At 43.0% G+C, this 17300-nt stretch overlaps 2 protein-coding genes across 2 annotated transcripts; both read right to left on the bottom strand.

Annotated features, from left to right (window-relative positions):
* Nucleotides 1-1238: 1238 nt before the first annotated feature.
* On the bottom strand, nucleotides 1239-5888 carry tbl2 (transducin beta like 2). Its single transcript, XM_070917902.1, has 7 exons — nucleotides 5762-5888; nucleotides 4960-5084; nucleotides 4367-4551; nucleotides 3759-3910; nucleotides 3444-3570; nucleotides 2304-2456; nucleotides 1239-1803 (listed from the first exon to the last, which is right to left on the bottom strand). Exons 1-7 carry the CDS (start codon nucleotides 5886-5888, stop codon nucleotides 1344-1346), a joined length of 1329 nt encoding a protein of 442 aa, XP_070774003.1. The 3' UTR covers nucleotides 1239-1343.
* Nucleotides 5889-7972: 2084 nt separating this feature from the next.
* pom121 (POM121 transmembrane nucleoporin) lies at nucleotides 7973-16666 on the bottom strand. The gene is made up of 13 exons (XM_070917343.1): nucleotides 16095-16666; nucleotides 15234-15443; nucleotides 14610-14759; nucleotides 14079-14159; nucleotides 13786-13957; nucleotides 13608-13696; nucleotides 13449-13528; nucleotides 12740-12861; nucleotides 12524-12623; nucleotides 11752-12024; nucleotides 10000-11490; nucleotides 9505-9603; nucleotides 7973-9362 (listed from the first exon to the last, which is right to left on the bottom strand). The coding sequence occupies exons 1-13, from the start codon at nucleotides 16664-16666 to the stop codon at nucleotides 9262-9264; spliced, it is 3540 nt and encodes a 1179-aa protein (XP_070773444.1). The 3' UTR covers nucleotides 7973-9261.
* Between the last annotated feature and the right edge of the window lie 634 nt (nucleotides 16667-17300).

The raw sequence follows: 17300 nt of genomic DNA, 5'->3' as shown, positions 1-17300 counted from the left end.
ATATATATATATAATGAGAATAAAGCAGACGTGACACAGATGTTTCACATCAACTGAAAAAAGTCTGAAGTTGTTTGCAGTTTTTAATTCATGAATATATGAAAGTTTTATACACACATCTGCTATTCTGTTGTTAGTGTGAGCAGATAAAAACAGAACCACCATTTTTATTAAGGTAGCTAAAAATAATAAAGAAACATCTGTCCAAATGTTTTTAGTGGCATCAGTTAAAAAAATACAACAATACTGTTTCTACTTCAAGTTTACAACACGAGTATAAAAGAGAAATATCTTCATATTCAGGTAAAGTCTTCCTCTCCTGTCAGATTCAGATGTTTGACCGCAGCCTCTAGGTGGCACAGCTGATCTGTGTAGTTAATTTAAATGGTCAGTTCATCCAAATGACGAGCAACACATTTCATCACTTACCTCTAGTGGTTTTATTTAATCATGCAGATAGTTTGGGTTTTATTTGTCCAGGTTATTAAATATCAGATCTCCATCCCAATAAAATCCAGATTCAGAGAATTGTGTTTTCCCCCTGTATGGATGGTTTTGATGGTTTTCATTGAGATTCTGTTTTATTTGTACTTTGTACAGTATTTGTATGTACCTCACAAATGTATGTTAGTATGTTATATTGTTTTATTTTAATGGCATGAGGTTGCTTCTCAATTAATAATTAATAAAGAATTAAATGACATCTACTCAGGAATAAATTCAGAATCTAGGCATATACAAATATTTTTTGTTTCAAAATTTTAATTGCTGGACACAACATGTTTCCAACTTCACTCAAGTCCATTCTCAATGTATGCGCACTGGAGGTTTCCACAAAACCAGTGGCTTCCAAACTAGTTGTGATGCTCATGTGTCCACGTCTTAAACTGAGATTTAAGGCGAGCACAGAGAAACTTTCCCTCTTCAGTAGATGAATTGTGAAAACATCCTTCTAGTGTCAAACTCTGCACATGCATCATTCTGCACAGTGAAGCTCAAACATCGAAGTGAAGTAACAATAAGAAAAACACATTTCTGTGTGGAGGGGGACTTTAAGTTGAAGCTGCAGATGAAAAACCACAGCAGAGACCACGCATCAGACATTGTGTAATTTCCCCCCCGGGATCAATAAAGTATTTCTGATTCTGATTCTGATCAGACATTTATGGACATGAAAAAGATCTGAACTCACACCATTGCATCTTTGCATAAAAAGACATTCTTTATTAAAACTGCATGCAAATTCCATTATTCCCCAACCAGATCATTCAGTGGCAGAGGGAAAGATCAGCAGTGAGAGTCAAGACACGATCACAATCACAACGTGGTTTCTTGGGGCTCCTTCAGTCGACGGGACCAGCCAGCACAGTGTCCAGGGTGCTCTGAGCCTCTTTGATCTGCTGCTGCAGTCTCTGCTTCATGGCCTCGTTCTGGGCCTTCTTCAGCATGTCCTGCATGTCTCTGATGGCTGCCCGGTAGCCCGGGGCGTTGTGAAACACTCGGATGGCTTTGTCGCCGCTGCACACCAAGAAGCGTCCGTTAATGTCAAATCTAAGGTCGGTGATCTCCCCGCTGTGGATGCCGTGCAGCTCCTCCTCCAGCTGGCCGCTGGCAGCGTTGTACATAGCTACGTTGGAGCCGTCGCTGATGGCCACCACCCGGCCGTCTGGAGACAAGGCCACCAGGCTGCCTTCAGACGACGTGCAGGGGACTGTCTTCAGGAGGTAGGGATCCTGCTGCTTTTTGTACTCCACATCTGTATTCCACAGCTTCCACGTACCATCTTTGGAGACAGTCACCATTCTGAAAAATTAAGGAAACAAAAGGAAACAGTTAGATAGCAGTTTGACGCTGCTGCACCTCTGAAGCTCACAAATGAACATGTCAGATCTTGTTTGTTTAAACCGTACAAAAACCAAAGTGTAAAAACGACAAGTTGGGGTTTTACAAGGGCTTACATGCTAGACTATTTCTTGGCTGAGTGGAGTAACTTTCTGGAGTCTTGTCGTCACTGTGAGGTTGCCAGGCAACAAGTGGACACAGCACATAACCCCCACTACAACAGCAACATATTGTCTTTACACTTTGGTTTTTGTTACGATGTGCTAATTATGAGGTTTAAAAGTGCTTGTAGATGTATTTGAACTTTGGACAGAGCCATGCTAGCTGTTTCGAGACTTTATGCTAAGCTAAGCTACAAGGCTGCTGGCTCTAACGTCACATTTAGTGTACAGACACGAGCGGTATCAACAATGTGAGCCACCTCTTTGGCTTTGTATTGTGATCAGAAAAGCCTTCATCACCTGTGCGAGTCATTGGAAAAGGCGAAGGCGTGAACTCCTGCAGAGTGGCCCTTCAGGTCAAACGCTCGTGCCACCTCTTTGAACTCTCCTCCTTTCCCGAAGCAAACCTCCCACACCTTCACGTCAGGAGTGAAGCCACATGACGCGACAAACCTGAGCACAGAGACAGACAGCACACGCAATTACATCTCCACTTAAATCACAGAGGATTGCATTATTTGTTCTGTTGGAAGTGTCACATTACCTGGTGAAAAGAATGCTCAATACAGTATACTTAAAAAAATCAGAGGGAACACTGCAGAAGTGGCCTGTTGTGTAACTAACCTCTAATCATAATACCTGGATTATATAATTAAGTGATGTTTCAGTCATACAGTCAGTCTCGTACTGAGTCATTTCTTGATTGAGTAACTTAACACAAGGCTGAAAAGGTTTGTGTCACCTCTGCCCACACACTGTATGGCTGCGCCTGGATGAACTTTTGTCCAAACAACAGTACTTCAAACTAATGGATCTTTTCTTCAAACCGGCCTTCCTGGGACATATTTCATCGTCTCACCGTAACCTGAAACAATTGCTATTTTTGGTCTGAACACATGCTAAACTCCAATAACTCTTATCACAGGTGTTTCGACAATACTTAGACTGCAATAATTCTCTCTTCTACATTGGACACCGCTATGACAGGTTTGCATTAACCATACAACCCATTCAGAAAGTAAATGATTAGGTCAGGCTTTATGGACAGTGCAGCAGGAATTATTAAAGAGAGCTTGTTTGGGAAATTATGGCAAATTCAGGACACTCATTTAGTAACTCAACATTGAGGCTGATTTGGAGAAGGAGGGATCAGATGTCAACATTGCCATCAATCCTAACTGTTCATGTAAGAGTACCTAATGAAGGGCTGAATATGTTCATAAAGCAGTCGTGAGTACCTTCTGAAGCAAATGTATGTTGGGTAAAAGCTGACTTCATTAACATCACAGAATTCACACATTGATCAATGTGAGAAAGCCACATTAAATCTCCTTTGATTCAATATTTTAAGACAATAAAACATAAAAACGTACAAGAGGGGTGAATATGTTTTCTAGGCACCCTGTTTGATCTTTCAAGTGATGGAGGGGTGGGACTGACCTGCCACATGGGGAGATGGCAGCGTAAGAATTGGTTATCTGGTTAGTGTTGATAGAGGCCAGTACCTCTCCTTTCAGGTCCCAGATGTGGATGCTGGTGTCGGTGGAGGCACTCATGATGAACTTGCCTGCAGAGAGGAAATATAGAATCAGCCCATCACACATCTTTTAGACTGCTGAGAAACTGAAAGACCTATGAAATTCTAAGGATATTGAAAAAAACACTAAAAACAAACACACCTTTTGTAACCTTGCTTAAACATACAATAATAATACAAATAAAAGCTACGTGACTTGAAGACATTGTGCTCTGTACCCGTCTCTGCAATGCCAATGTTGAGGATGGTGGCCTTGTGTTTCTGTGGGAAGTCCTCAGGGGCAGCTTTGAAGCTTAAAGTGCCGTCCTCCTTTTTGATCATTTTGAAGATTCGAATGGTATCTCCATTGGCCAACCAGGTGATAAACGCCCTGCAGGTACAAGGTGAGAGTCAGTCAAGGAGGCGGTGGTATTATCAGGTACTTCAAAAATTACCTTTAAGATGAACCAATGCCATTGCATGCTCTGGGAAACTGGGATAGGCATTTTTCTTTCTTTCCCACCCATTTATTTTTTTGGTTATCCCTCAATAAGATAACTGTTGAAATTTAAATTATTATGTTTTTTTTGGCTATATTGTGATGTTTGACTTATCTGAGACCTCAGATTGCAAATATTTAGTCAGACTTGACACTGACAGGAACTCCAGTGATCATACAGCTACAATACAGTTAATCAGAGAAATAATGGACATTAATTAACAACTAACAAAACGTAATTGTTAGCAGCAGCCCTAGCTGAGATGGCCGATGTGGTGGTGCAGAAGCCAACTGTTGTACAACTATTTGTACAACTTTAGTCAAATGAGGCAAAAGAGAGGGAGAGACCTGGAGTCTGGGCTGAAACGGACTAGTGTGGCGTGATCCAGCTCCACGTTGGCCCTCAGACACTTGTGTTCCCGCTCCAGGAAGTCTTTGGTGCTCCAGATCCGGACGGTGCGGTCATCAGCGCACGACGCCAGGTACTTCCCGTTACTGCTGAAATCAAGGCACGTCACGTTCCCACTGTGGCTCTAAAAAGTACATGGACACAAATACACACATGCTCAAAGAATGGCTTTGGAGAAGAAGCCTAAAGTGAGACATAATTTGTTCCCATTGAAGAATTATATAACTAACTAACTAAATACACTAAGTTGCCAGTTCATTAGATCCATCTATCTAAAACTAATCCTTACTAATACAACAGACCTGTTAATTCAACTTGACGGTTACTGAGGAGGCTGCAGTTCGTGGTGCAGTTGAATTGAACACCTGAGAGATGTTCCGAATATCTTGCCCACCCCATTTATTATTTAGGAGGGTAGACTAAATATAACACTAAATAGAGACAGGGCCCTTTTGGACCTCTGAGGTGTTCATCACTACAGGCACTACAATGTGTGTGTTTTGCAGCAGAGTCATTGTGTGTTCCAGTTTACCTTCAGAGAGGATGCCAACAGCGGATGGCTGAACGTGTGTTGTGAAGCTTTATCCTTACGGCTGCGCTGCTGCTTCTCCTGCTTCTGTTTCTTGACTGCAGGGCCCTTCACAACACTGCCTTCAGCTGAGAGACAACACACAGAACATGTACTGAAGAACATCTGGATTTATGATACAACAGCACAGGTATCACATGACCAAAACTAACTAACATCTGAAGGATTCTGCATTTGTCATTGTTGTCTCTGATACACAGGACAACACACAGCAGCGTCTAACAACTAACGGAAAACAAACCTAAGCTCTTAAGCAGTAATAAATATGTTAAATAAACTGAGCTGATGTCTTTGTAGTAGATTTATTTGTTTGTAATATAATAAGTAGGTTTTAACTACAACATAATAACAGGGGAAAGGTCCCTATGAATAGTAATGGAGGTATTGTGAACCTCAGAGAGGTCACAATCAAATTTTCATCATTGTTTACATAATTAATGGACACTGACTAGACAGAAAGCGCTCATCCTATTGGTCCGTCAATGTAACCCGTGTCAATTGGCCAACGACACATGACAGTCGCTCAAAGTTGCTTCAGTTTTTATTACTCTCTTCATAAGTCCGCTTGTTTGTGTGAAGGAGCAGTGAACACCGCAGACACACTACTCTGCTGTTCACACTCGTTATGAATGCACACAGCAGAAGCAACGCGCGCGTGTCAAAGACGGTATAGATAGTGGTGACTCACCGCCCCCCCTACAGTCGCCGCTTCGGCTAGAGTTACGTTAGCTAATGTTGCTCTTACCGGCAAACTCCGCTGCCTGCTCTAGTTCCTCTCTTATTTCTTCTTTCCGTCTGCCCACCGCTAATGCGACGAGAATAACCAGTGCCCCCAGTAATAAAGTCAAGGCGAACAATGCAGCTACCTCCATATCGAAACCTTTCTGCCACGTACTTTACACCGCTAACGTCTACTTGGCTAGAACTCACTTTGGGGCACCGCGCATGCGTACAAATCTTCTTCTTGGGCTTTCTTCTTCTTCTTCGATTGTCTTGCTAGCAAACCGAGATAAGCGACATTACCGCCACCTAATGGACTGAAGCTTATAGCCGTACATACGCAGAAAACAACTTAAATTCTCTCTGCTAAACCTGTTTCTTTAACAGTGGTGGGTGGACGGAGTAGTCAGATTCTTCATTTAAGTACAACTACCGCAATGTAAAAGTACTCCATTACAAGTACATGTCCTTCATTCCAAACCCTACTCAAGTAAAAGTACAGATCATCATCAGCAAAATGTACAGGAAGGTATAAAAAAGTACTTCTTCCTCAACAAAATGGCAGTGTTATATCGTCATTACATTAGATTGTTAATATTGAAATGTACCATTTTTGTGTTTTAGCTGATCGATGAGTTGCTAGTTTAACTACTTCATATACTTTACATTTTGGTAGTGAATATATTGTGGCTCCCAATCTCGGGGTCAGGCCCCCTACAAACTGTCACAAGATAAAGCTGGGGGGTAGTGAGATGACACATGGGGTAGGAAAGAAGAAAAAAGTTCTGCTACAGATATTTGTATTATTTCTTTAGGTTTTTCCCTAATCTTTAAAACCTTGCATAGTGATTGAAATGAAACCAGGTGAGAAACTTAAAAGGGGAAAATATTCTTTGTTTGTTGGAACAATTCAGACATCTCAAAAGTGACAGGGGAATCACACAAAACCAGTTGCAGCCAGAGTCAGTGGACAGCTGAAGACAGCAGACATCTTTAAACAAAGATCTACATCCATCTCCCCCATAAACAACTCTTTTATCTCCATGACAACTGAGCAAACTCCATCTGGTGATGAAGACTGAGAGATTGGTTGAAATCTTCAGAAAAAGATAGTACGTGGATTTTAAGATTAAGATTATTTTGTCAAATCATCTGAATGCTTGTTCAGTCAATTGCATAACAGCTCTAAACCATTTTTAGCAATGTCTGAAATCAGTTTTCTTCCATGTGAATGCACCATTATTACCATTGTCGATTAATCAATTGTTTTGTCAATAAAATGTCAGAAAATGATGAATTTATACTTACCTACAGCTCAATATATCGTCCTCAAATTGCTTGTTTGTTTTTTTCCAACCAAGAAAAACCCAAAGCCCAAAAGATATTCAGTTTACTGTCAGATACGACAACGAAAAACATCACATCCTCTCATCTCAGCAGCTGGAACCAGTGAACGTTTAATACTTTTGCTTGAAAATAACCAAAATTATTTAACAATTATAAAAGTAGTTGCAGCATTATTTTTTTTTGCTTGACTTATCTATTAATTAACTGTTGCCACTTTAGCTCACTGGTGTGCATTTACTAGTCGGGGGAGGGGGGGGGGGGTCTGGTGACATGTCCATATCCTGTCCTCTGTCATTAAAGTTTTTTTTGTTGTTATCTATAAAGGAAACAAGTAAACTAATGTGAAAGAGTATTATATATTAACTGGCATAAGACACAATACAAATGACATGAGCTGCATCCCAAATCCAGACTACATTATTCCCCCAACAATGAAAAAAGCTTTTAGTTGATGGTAAAGCAGCTCCAGAAAGAGAATTGTTGAGTTTTTGGAGAAACATTTTGCTTTACGTTTAATTAGCAGTGGCACATTTAAGTCATAGTTTGACCTTCTTTGCATGGCGTACATATTGCATCATCTCCTATTAGTATAAAACAATACTAACAGGTTAAAAGTATGCAGATTTCTTATATACCAACTACAAACACAGTATACTGTTAATATTTTTTATGTAGTATGTACTGTATACAGTTAGTATGTAGTGGAGTTGGGACACAGCTAAACTCAACTGAATCTAAGTCACTTAAAACTTGTAGAAAAGCAGAACTGGATCTTGAAGGGTTGAATGTGTCCTTGTTGGAATATCCACGTCCAAAATTCAGTTTTTATTAATTCAAAATTAACCATCAAAAACTGCATCAGATACTCACTTTTCACAAGAAGAGGTGATTATTACTGAGAACAGAAATAATTTTAATAAAATAACTTTCACTGCCGACATCAATGGATTTACTGTCACGTTTCCTTGACAAAATTCCTCAACTCATGAGGTGAGTGACATCAGAGACTACAAAAATCCCTGCAACATAGTGAGAATTTCTGTAATTACCAAGCAGGGTTTCCAATGAGACAGACTGTTTATGTGGTGTAACCTATTATATAAGTCGGGATAATGTGTTGCTGTGCAGATGTTTAAAAACTCACTATTTATTCAGGTACATCCGTACTAACAGTAGTTGAAGGTAAAATGTAATCGATCTTTTTCAGTGAATTAACATGGATTCAGTGCCTGGAGTAAAGAGAGGTAGTCAGGCACAAACAAACACATCTCAGGATTTAAAGAGGAGATAAAGATCACAGATTCTTTTCACAGGCATGGAGTTGAAGAATTGGCTTTGGTTTGTCAGACCTGACCTGCAAATTACATCAGTGTTGGCAATCACTATCAAAAAAAAAAAAAAAAAAAAAAGGCCATCCACAGGAGGACTCTGGGAATGCTTGCAATGACAAAGAGTATGAAACAAGAACACAAGGGTCTGCACTAACTACATTAAGACATTTACTAAGTTGCCCTTCAAGTGCAGAAACACATCATTCATTTACAGGGTCAGAGAGCCAATTAAAAAAATAATTTAAAATGCAAACGTCTCATAACTTTACATTTACACTGCAGTGTTGTGTACCTTATCTGAATCAACTGTGCATTCCACTCTATTCAGACTCATTCAGATAATGTACTCAAACATTCTGTAACATACAAACCAGTGAGCGCTTCACGTAAAAAAATAAATGTTTGAGCCAGGACTCCATGTCTTTGCCCGACTCAACTTTCTCCTTAAGACGAACCAATGGGAGTGTCCACATACTGTAAAGAAAAAAGAACTTTGGATATGCTTTTGTTCAGAATCAAACTACTCAACTGTCTTTTCTCTCTCTTCAAGTATAGTACATCGTTATGGATTCTGTCTCCTCACTGCTACATTCCCTCACTGGGTCATGTAGTCATCCAGGCAGCATGAACTCAGCAAGCTGGTGTGCTCTTTCTAACTCCTCTGCAAACACAATGTTTCGGGCCAGCACAACCCACTGGAGGAGGGGAAGGAAGCAGAGGGCATGGTGGCGACCTGGTTGGGGTGATGTTGGGCTTAGAACAGAGCAATGTTAGCCAGATTAGCCATAGCAGCAGCAGCAGCAACAGCTGAAGTCCTCTGAAAGCAGTGCTGGACGCATGTAGCAGGTTACTTCTTCCTGTTGTGTTGCCTGCGTGCCTGCAGCCTCTGTCGTGCTCCAGATGGCTTTGATCCGGCTCCGATAGAGAAGGAGGGAGTCGCTGGAGACCCTGATAATAAAACAGAAGTAGAAAGAAATGTTAATGTTGGTCCTTAGAAATGACACGTCCTAAGTCTTCAGGCTGAGAGCGTGCAAAAACACTACTCTGCTCTTCTTCCTACAGATCTCAAAAAACAGCATTAATGACCTACCAAAAGGAACAGTGTTGAAGCCTTGGACTGGAGTTCCAGGACTTCCAAAGGGAATTGGACCTGCAGCAGCACTCTGGCCAAAGGATGGGGTAGACGTCCCTGCAGAGAAAGCAGCATACAATTTGATTAAACCAAACAAATGTAAACCACTTCTTGAAGCAAGCAAGAAGTCTAGCCAAGAGCTACCAACACAGACGCATAGCGATATGTCGTTATCATTTCATTAACCTAAATATTCAAATAAAAAAGCTGTATACTCTTAATAATCAAATATTCTGTTTGGGAATCAGAGAGCAGTTCATCAGAACATGCAGGTTTTGTGTAAATAGGGAACTCTGATTCCATGGAAGACTTGTCTCTCTGCAAATGCCATACATTATCATGTTTGAGTAATTGTGAAAGTCAAAATTGTGTTTGTGACTCTTTCAGAAATCTCACTGTAGCTGGCTATAAAATATAAACAAGCAAAACAAAAGAGCTGTCTTTATTCCTCACCAAAAGCTGGTTTGTCAGTAGCAGCAGCCCCAAAGTTGAAGCCTCCCATCTGCGGTGCAGGATTATTGGAGACTGGTGTTCCAAACTGGGAGCATGGCATACCAGCACCAAAGTTAAATCCACTGGGTGCTGGCTGAGCAGGGCCGGAGGGAGCCTGCTGAGGAGCAGCACTGCCAAATGTGAAGGTGGCTGAGGAGGAGCTCTGAGTCTGGGTTGCTGCACCAAAGCTCGGTGCAGCTGTAGGTGCAGCTGAGGGAGCAGTGGTGCCACCAAAAGCAAAACCAGTGGAGCTGGCTCCAAAGGCTGGTTTAGCTGGGGTCCCGAAGCTGGTTGCTGTAGTGGTAGCAACTGTCCCAAAGGGGAAAGGGGCTGGGGCGGGGTTAGAGGCAGGTGTGGATGATGCTCCGCTGTTTCCAAAGGTGAACGGTTTTGGCGGTGCTGCTGAGGAGCCGAAGGTTGACGGTGCTGCTGGCGCTTGAAATGACGACTTTCCAAAGGCGAAATTGGACTGGGTGGTGGCGGCAGCAGTGGTGGAGGCGGTGTTGGCCATGGCAAAACCTCCAAATGAAGCAGTGGTTGTGTTCTGGCTGGGTGCTGCCTGGCCAAAGGCGAATACCTTCTGGTTGGCTGCTTGAGGGTCTGGCTGTGCGGCACCAAATGCGAAGGTGCCGTTGCTGGAGGTTGTGGTAGCAGCAGCAGCAGCAGCAGCAGGGGCAGCGGGGGCAGCAGCAGCTGCAGTAGTAGTGGTAGCAGTTCCAAACTGAAATGTGCTCCCTGTGTTAGGGGCCTGCACTGAGGCTGAGCTGGTACTCGTCGTGGATGGTGCTGACCAGTTTCCAAAAAGGGATGTCACAGCTGGCTGGGCTACAGGTTGTGTGGCGGTGATGGAGCCGGTGGAGGCTGTGGCAGTGGGGGTGTTGGTCAAGCCAGGAAAAACAGATGGGGCAACTGTGGTGCTGCTTGTTGATCCACCAAACATTGAGGGTGTACTACTTGAAGAAATTGTAGAGGCTGGGTTGGTGGTTGTGAGGGGTGAAGGCTGTCCAAAACCAGCACCTGCAGTGGCACCTCCAAAGATGGGCTTGAAGTTTTGGACAGGAGGTTTGCTCTCTGGGGTTGATGTAGCTGAGGAGGTGGTGGTGACAGCAAAGATGGGCTTGAACCCTGAAGTCAGCAGCGGGTTGGTGTTACTGACGGACCCTGAGCTGCTGGCTGGGGCAGTAGCAGTAGCGGTGACTGGGTTAGAGGCTGAAGAAGCAGTAGGGGTGCTGATCTGGCTCGCCAGTCCAAACAGGCCTGCTCCTGCTACAGGTGGAGTGCTGCTGGAAGCCTTGGAGACCTGACCCAGCACCTGAGTAAAGGCAGAGGGCTGCTCCACACCAGCAGAGGTGGACTGAGACTGGTAGGCAGGGGGGAGCTGTGGGGAATCCACAGTTGTCGAAACCTTCAGGTTTAAGCCACTGGGTTGTACCGGTGTGGTTGATGCAGACACTGAAAACACAACCAGCCAATTATGGAGAGAAGAACATGTCGGAATCAAACAAGAATGCAGATGATCAATAAGTGTCATGGGATATATTGGGTGAAAATGTGATTTTAATTATTATTTGCAGCCTGTAAATTTTAACCACTTTATCAAAATCAATTATTGTGGCACATAATCATCAGTATTTGTACAGGCTGTTTATATTGCAAAGGTGACTTCTGAACTTTCCTTGGAAACACCTTCATCACTCAGTCCAGTGATCGTACCTATGGTTGTGTTTGCAGCAGATGTGGAGCTAGCAGGAGTGCTGATCTTCATTTTCAGAGCCTCCAGAAGTGGGTTGGAGGCTGCAGGTGCTGTGCTGACACCGCTGCTTGGGCTGGGATCCAGGTTGATGACTGGGATGGCAGAGCTGGAGACTGTGGGCAGAGGAGCTGCCAGAAGGCTGCTCAGGGTGGTGGTAGTCGTCGAGCTGGCAGAGGAGGCAGGCTGGGTGGAAGTGGTGGTCGGGGGAGAGACAGACTTCTCTGGCTCTGGTGCTAAACAAGGACAAATAAACAGGAAAGTCAGAGGGGGCTTATCCAGTCAACACGAGACCAGTCAAGTCTAATGGTCCTGATACAACAGCCAAAAGAGAAATCACTAGAAGCCTCTTGCCTCTCACAGATAGCTTGCAGGTGTGTTTAGCAATGAGCACAAAATTGATACGCTCAGCTCCGATCAGACAGTTATCAAAAAGTTCATTTCCCAAGCGATGTGTTTCCAGCAGTAAACCTCTAAACTTAAATCAGAGAATTTGGACGCTGTTGAACACAAAGATTTGTTTTTTCCTCCATTTTTATGAAATGCATAAGAATACATTTGCATAAAGCGGAACTTTTCTCAATTCGAGTCTTGAGTTTCGGTGGGCGGCAGCACGATATTATCTCAAGGTTCAATTAACCAGAAATGGCAGCCTGTCACTCCTGTATGTGTGAATGGTGAATAACAGTGAAGTATGAATCAAACGGTGTAGAAGTTAAAAAAGAAGATACTCACCAGGAGTCTCCAGGACTTTCTGGATCTTACTGATGCCAGCCTTTTTCTCTTCATCTAGGTCTTTCGCAGTGATGGTGTAGCCCAGCTCTGGAGGCGGGGGCTGCAAATCAACAAGCACCGAGAGTAAAGTAGAGAAATCTATGATCATCTATCACTGTATCAGTTTACTATATAAACAAGGGTTTCTGAGACGTCTGGCAATGTAGCACTCCTTACCAGAGAGATGTGATCGTCCCGGTGGCTGGACACCAGCTGGATCTTCCGTTTTCTCTTCCCACCACTACCAGTAGAGTCTGCTGAGGTAGTGACTGGGACCTTGGGGACTGGAGTAAGTTTGGCTGCAACATCATCATATAATGGGACAATAAAACTTAATGCAACTAAAAGACAAAACACAATATCTACCTTGTTTTTAAAGTAAGACCTTGACTTCAATGAAACAGAATTGCTTTCATGTGGACGTTTTTGGTAGAGATGCACAGATCCGAAATGCTGAAGCCGTACCTGCACCTTGTTAAGTTGAGACAAAATGCGACCAACAGTGCACACAGCGACTACCCATTTATGTAACACACTGCTTGACGTGCATCTTATGTCAACAGCTTAACACAGGGATACTGCAGTTAATCAGGTTTAGAGTAGACGAGTCCCACAACGGTTACCCCATGATGGAAAATTTGATACAGAAATAGGTTCTTGGTCTAGAAGGGAATAACTTTGACTTTGTAGGATATGAAATTACTTTACGGAAATGAAGTCCAATTAAAGTAACCTCTTAAGTAGCCTTTTGCAGCTTGAATTATTAATCAAATTGCCAATATTATATAGCCTCGCATAATCTGCTGCCCAGAAGCTCTCACTTCTAAGCCTGAGGAAGTCCTTTGTTTACAACACAAGACAGCCACCGGACATAAATGAGACTTACATGCAACAGGTGCCTTGTCGGAGGCTGTCTGGTCTGACCTCACTGAGGATGCTGAGCTGGGAGACTGTCCGTCGTCCTCTCTGAGAATGAAACCACAAGTTACAAACTGTAATATTAGATTAAATGTGGATGACTAGCAGGAACCTAGCAGAGGCATACCTGGGTCTTTTAGAGGCTCCCTCTGGAGTCTGAGAGCGAGACGATCCGGGGCTGGACAGAGGGGAGCTGGGTGCTGACCGTTTCTTCCACTGTGAAGGTAAACATGGAGAGGAAGCTTAACAACTCCACTTTATCTCTGCAGGGCCATGTGCACTGTAACGCATCAGGTAAGTGTTACCTGGCTGAGGCCTACTGAAGAGCTGTATGAGCTCTGGATAGGGTTTCTCCTGCTGCCTGGGGTTCCTCTCGGGGCATGGGCTCCACTGGCCGAGCTGATGGAGGAGGTGCGAGACCTCTTCATGATGGACTCCTCAGCCAGTGAGGTCATCCCTCTTTTCAGGCTTCCTGGCCTGGAGGAAGGAAGGGACAGCCACACTATACTTCACACTGCTATGTGCTTCACTGCATCATCAGTAAAACTCAAAGACAAGATTTGACAGTATGGTGTCACTTCAGAAAAGTGAAACTCACTTAGGGACCAGCTGTGATGGTGTTCCATTGGGTAAAAGAGGCCCAAAAGCAGAGTGTGCACTTCCGCCGCTGTCGTTACGCCTTGGGAAATGAAAATGGGTTACAACCATGCATAACACGTCAAATGAGTAGCACATTTTAAGTTGCGATGTCTCGACTTTTCGACATGTAATTGCTGGCTTCATCTATCTGCTAAATAGTTGGCCTTTTGTCATTCAGACATCTGTGTCTTTGACGTTAATGTTCCCTAACACTTAATCATCAGAATCTCCTCCGCAACTTTAAATTGAGATTCAGTTTATTAAACTAATTTTATTTTCTTTGTGCATAAGAGATGATGATTATGAATTTATTACCGAGATGTTAGAAAGTGGTACGTGGGTAACAAGAAAAACGCATACAGGCGAAGGCATCCACAGGCCACTTTTCGGTAGCTTTGCTAACCAGGCTAATGTTACTCATAATGTAAGATGGCAATCAGTGACAGTGGCGAAGCTTGCTAGCACTGTGGCCTTTTTTCAGTCTGGTCACCTTCTTTTGCTTTTCTGCTCAGTTGTGAAGCTTCTGTCCTCATCCTCTACGTCTCTCTTGCGGCTTTCCTTCAACACCTTGAGGACACTTTCTCTGGAGCAGGGGTCCACAGGGGTCCTGGGGAGCCCTGCACAACTCAGATGGTCCAAACTAAAAATAAAAGAGGTGACAATACAGCTCTGGTCAGTGTTAACACTCAAAAAAGCAAAGCCACAGCAGAGCACAACTTACAAATCAGGGTTTTACTAAGCACTGAAACTCAATTAGAGTTGTATTAAACTTTTGCTACCTTTAACATTATCAAAGTTATGTTACTGTTGCATATAGGGCAGCAAATAACGATTGTTTTCATTGTAGAATAATCTACGAATTATTCTAATGAATAAACTCACTATTTCCCAGAACCCAAATTGCTTGTTTTGTCTGACCAACAGTCCAAAAAACAGTAAATCATCACATTTGAGAAGCTGGAGCCAGAAAATATTTGGCATTTTCGCGTAATAAAATAAGATTCAATAATTTTCTGTCGCTTAATGCCTTACTTCGCTAACTGTTTCAGCCCGAGTTGCATAATTAAAACAGCTCATGTGCAGGTTGATTGAGTGTTTGTATGAATGTAGAGACCTGGGGATGCTGTGGTGGTCGGGCCTGGCGATCTTCACAGTAACGGGGCTAAGGACAGCCGGGGAGTTACGGGGGCTGAGGATGTTTTTCTTCCTGAAGCCATCCCACTTGACCGGAGGTAGGACTCCCACTGATGAGACACCCGGCTGCTGCAGGGGGTAGTGACGCTGGGGGGTGATGGTGAACCGGCCCACTGTGCCCAGCGGCTCTCTGAGGGGAAAAAACAATATGATGCAAGAGCAGACATGTTACCAGCATCCAATAACGAATATACAGCCAACATCTACATCATACAGAGCCTCATTTGTGACTTCAGCCCTACAAAAATATTACTCCGTGATTCAGTCCCTGCTGGATAAGATTAACAAAATTACATTTAGATTTTCAGTTAAGTCAAAGATGGGGGAGGACATGATGGAGGACATTTTGACCATACATTCCTACAATATGTTGAAATTGTGAGTTGTACATGCATGTTTGTTTGATTCCATGCCAGTCAAAGGACCACTGTACCATGAAGCCACAGTACTTGAGTAAAGGGCACATCCCACACTGACTAGTTGGCGCTAGTGAGCAAGTGATAGTTATATTTTGAACAGTTTGTTATGAAACTACGTCGTACACTTCAACTTGCAGACATTTATCGAATTTATCAGGAGGGAGCAACTACATATATTTGAACTTATTTGAGTGTGTCAATAAAGCTCCCTCCAACGGCTTACGAGTTAATAATTAAAACCCGCCAAGAAATTGAACCGTTATCTTCTGGATGCCACCAACACATAACGTTTACTTACCGCCTCCCTACGGACTTTTAGCTTATGTTGGTACAACGTTAGCGTGATTTGATTATGAACGTACCCAGCAAATGACAGCCTCCTGTTTGGGGTATATACAGCATGGTTGGGTCGGGACAGTTTTTCCCGCAGTTGCTCTCGGGGATTTCTCCCTACTCTCGGCCTCCCGGCGTCGGCGGTTGGACTTTCGGGTTTCCCGATGTAACTCCCCATGAGGAAATCCCGAGGGCTGAAAAGAAATGAGTCACTTGCCAAGGTTTCCCTCCGATAAATCCCAGTTTCAACGAGCCTTTCTCTGAAGTGTCCCTCTGTCTCCCGGAGCTCGGTTTTGTTTCTGCTACTCTTAGTTTTCCCCCGTGCGGCAACCGACACGCCGGTTACCCCCCAGCCCCACAACCAACGCCGGAAGACGGCTGGGACGCTCAGCCCAGCCCGCGGATTCAGGCCTAACCTGGCGGGAAGCGGTTCTCCGCTGTGATAGTAACACACAATACAACAAACTGCAAGAATTAAAGTAACGTAAAGAAAAGTAGGAATATAATAAAGAGCAAAACTAACTACGCCTAAAGCAGAGAGAAGCGCTATATGTTTCTCTCTAGGTGACATGGCGGCAGCGCGCCGCCGGAGGACTCTCATATCCCATCATGCTGCTCTCTGGCTCTACTTCTTCTTCTTTGGATTTTAAGGCGTTCGATATTTTGGTGCATCTGCGCCATCTAACGGCCTGGAGTTTGTGACACGCAGGAGAAATGAATCAAAAACTTTAAATTTTGATAAACAATATTCAGAGGTAGAAGGTAACTGTATAGCTACTCCAGTGCTTTTCTTAAGTAAATACATATAAATAAATACATATAAATACATATATATTTGATTTGATACTTTATTACTTCCACTACATTCATCTGAGTCAGTTTTATTCGCTGAATGAAGACCGTGGACTTGAACCTTCCAGAAAAAGCAAGTAAGTGGACCTTTGAGTTAAGATTATTTTGCCACACTGCTACAACTACTTTTCAATTGCCCATAAATCCACAGACAATTGGGTTCAGAAGGATGTTTTTGTTTTTGTTTTTATTCATGGAATATTATTTAAACACAACATAAAACATTTCATAATGTAACATAGGTTAAATTGAACATCTTAATAAAAACATATATTTTACTTTATTATACACACAACAGAACAACAGGAATTATGGCTTCCCTGAGATTTATATTCATGAAGTATCATTGTTATCGTTTATCAGGGAATATTACAATCAGTATT

This window comes from Enoplosus armatus, chromosome 13, assembly GCF_043641665.1.
Source record: "Enoplosus armatus isolate fEnoArm2 chromosome 13, fEnoArm2.hap1, whole genome shotgun sequence".
In the NCBI taxonomy this organism is placed as follows: Eukaryota; Metazoa; Chordata; class Actinopteri; order Centrarchiformes; family Enoplosidae; genus Enoplosus; species Enoplosus armatus.
This window is presented reverse-complemented; position numbering and strand designations above follow the sequence as displayed.

Bases quoted from the DNA above. Each gene is read 5' to 3' on its own strand.
- tbl2 (XM_070917902.1), bottom strand. From the start codon at position 5,888: ATGGAGGTAGCTGCATTGTTCGCCTTGACTTTATTACTGGGGGCACTG. The intron at 2,457-3,443 runs GTCAGTCCCACC...CTCTGTGCTCAG, and splicing joins GCCATCTCCCCATGTGGCAG to GTTTGTCGCGTCATGTGGCT. The intron at 1,804-2,303 runs GTGATGAAGGCT...TTAATTTTTCAG, and splicing joins TTTTCCAATGACTCGCACAG to AATGGTGACTGTCTCCAAAG.
- pom121 (XM_070917343.1), bottom strand. From the start codon at position 16,666: ATGAGAGTCCTCCGGCGGCGCGCTGCCGCCATGTCACCTAGAGAGAAA. The intron at 14,160-14,609 runs GTGACCAGACTG...TCATTTCCCAAG, and splicing joins GAGCAGAAAAGCAAAAGAAG to GCGTAACGACAGCGGCGGAA. The intron at 11,491-11,751 runs GTACGATCACTG...TTGTGTTTTCAG, and splicing joins TGCTGCAAACACAACCATAG to TGTCTGCATCAACCACACCG.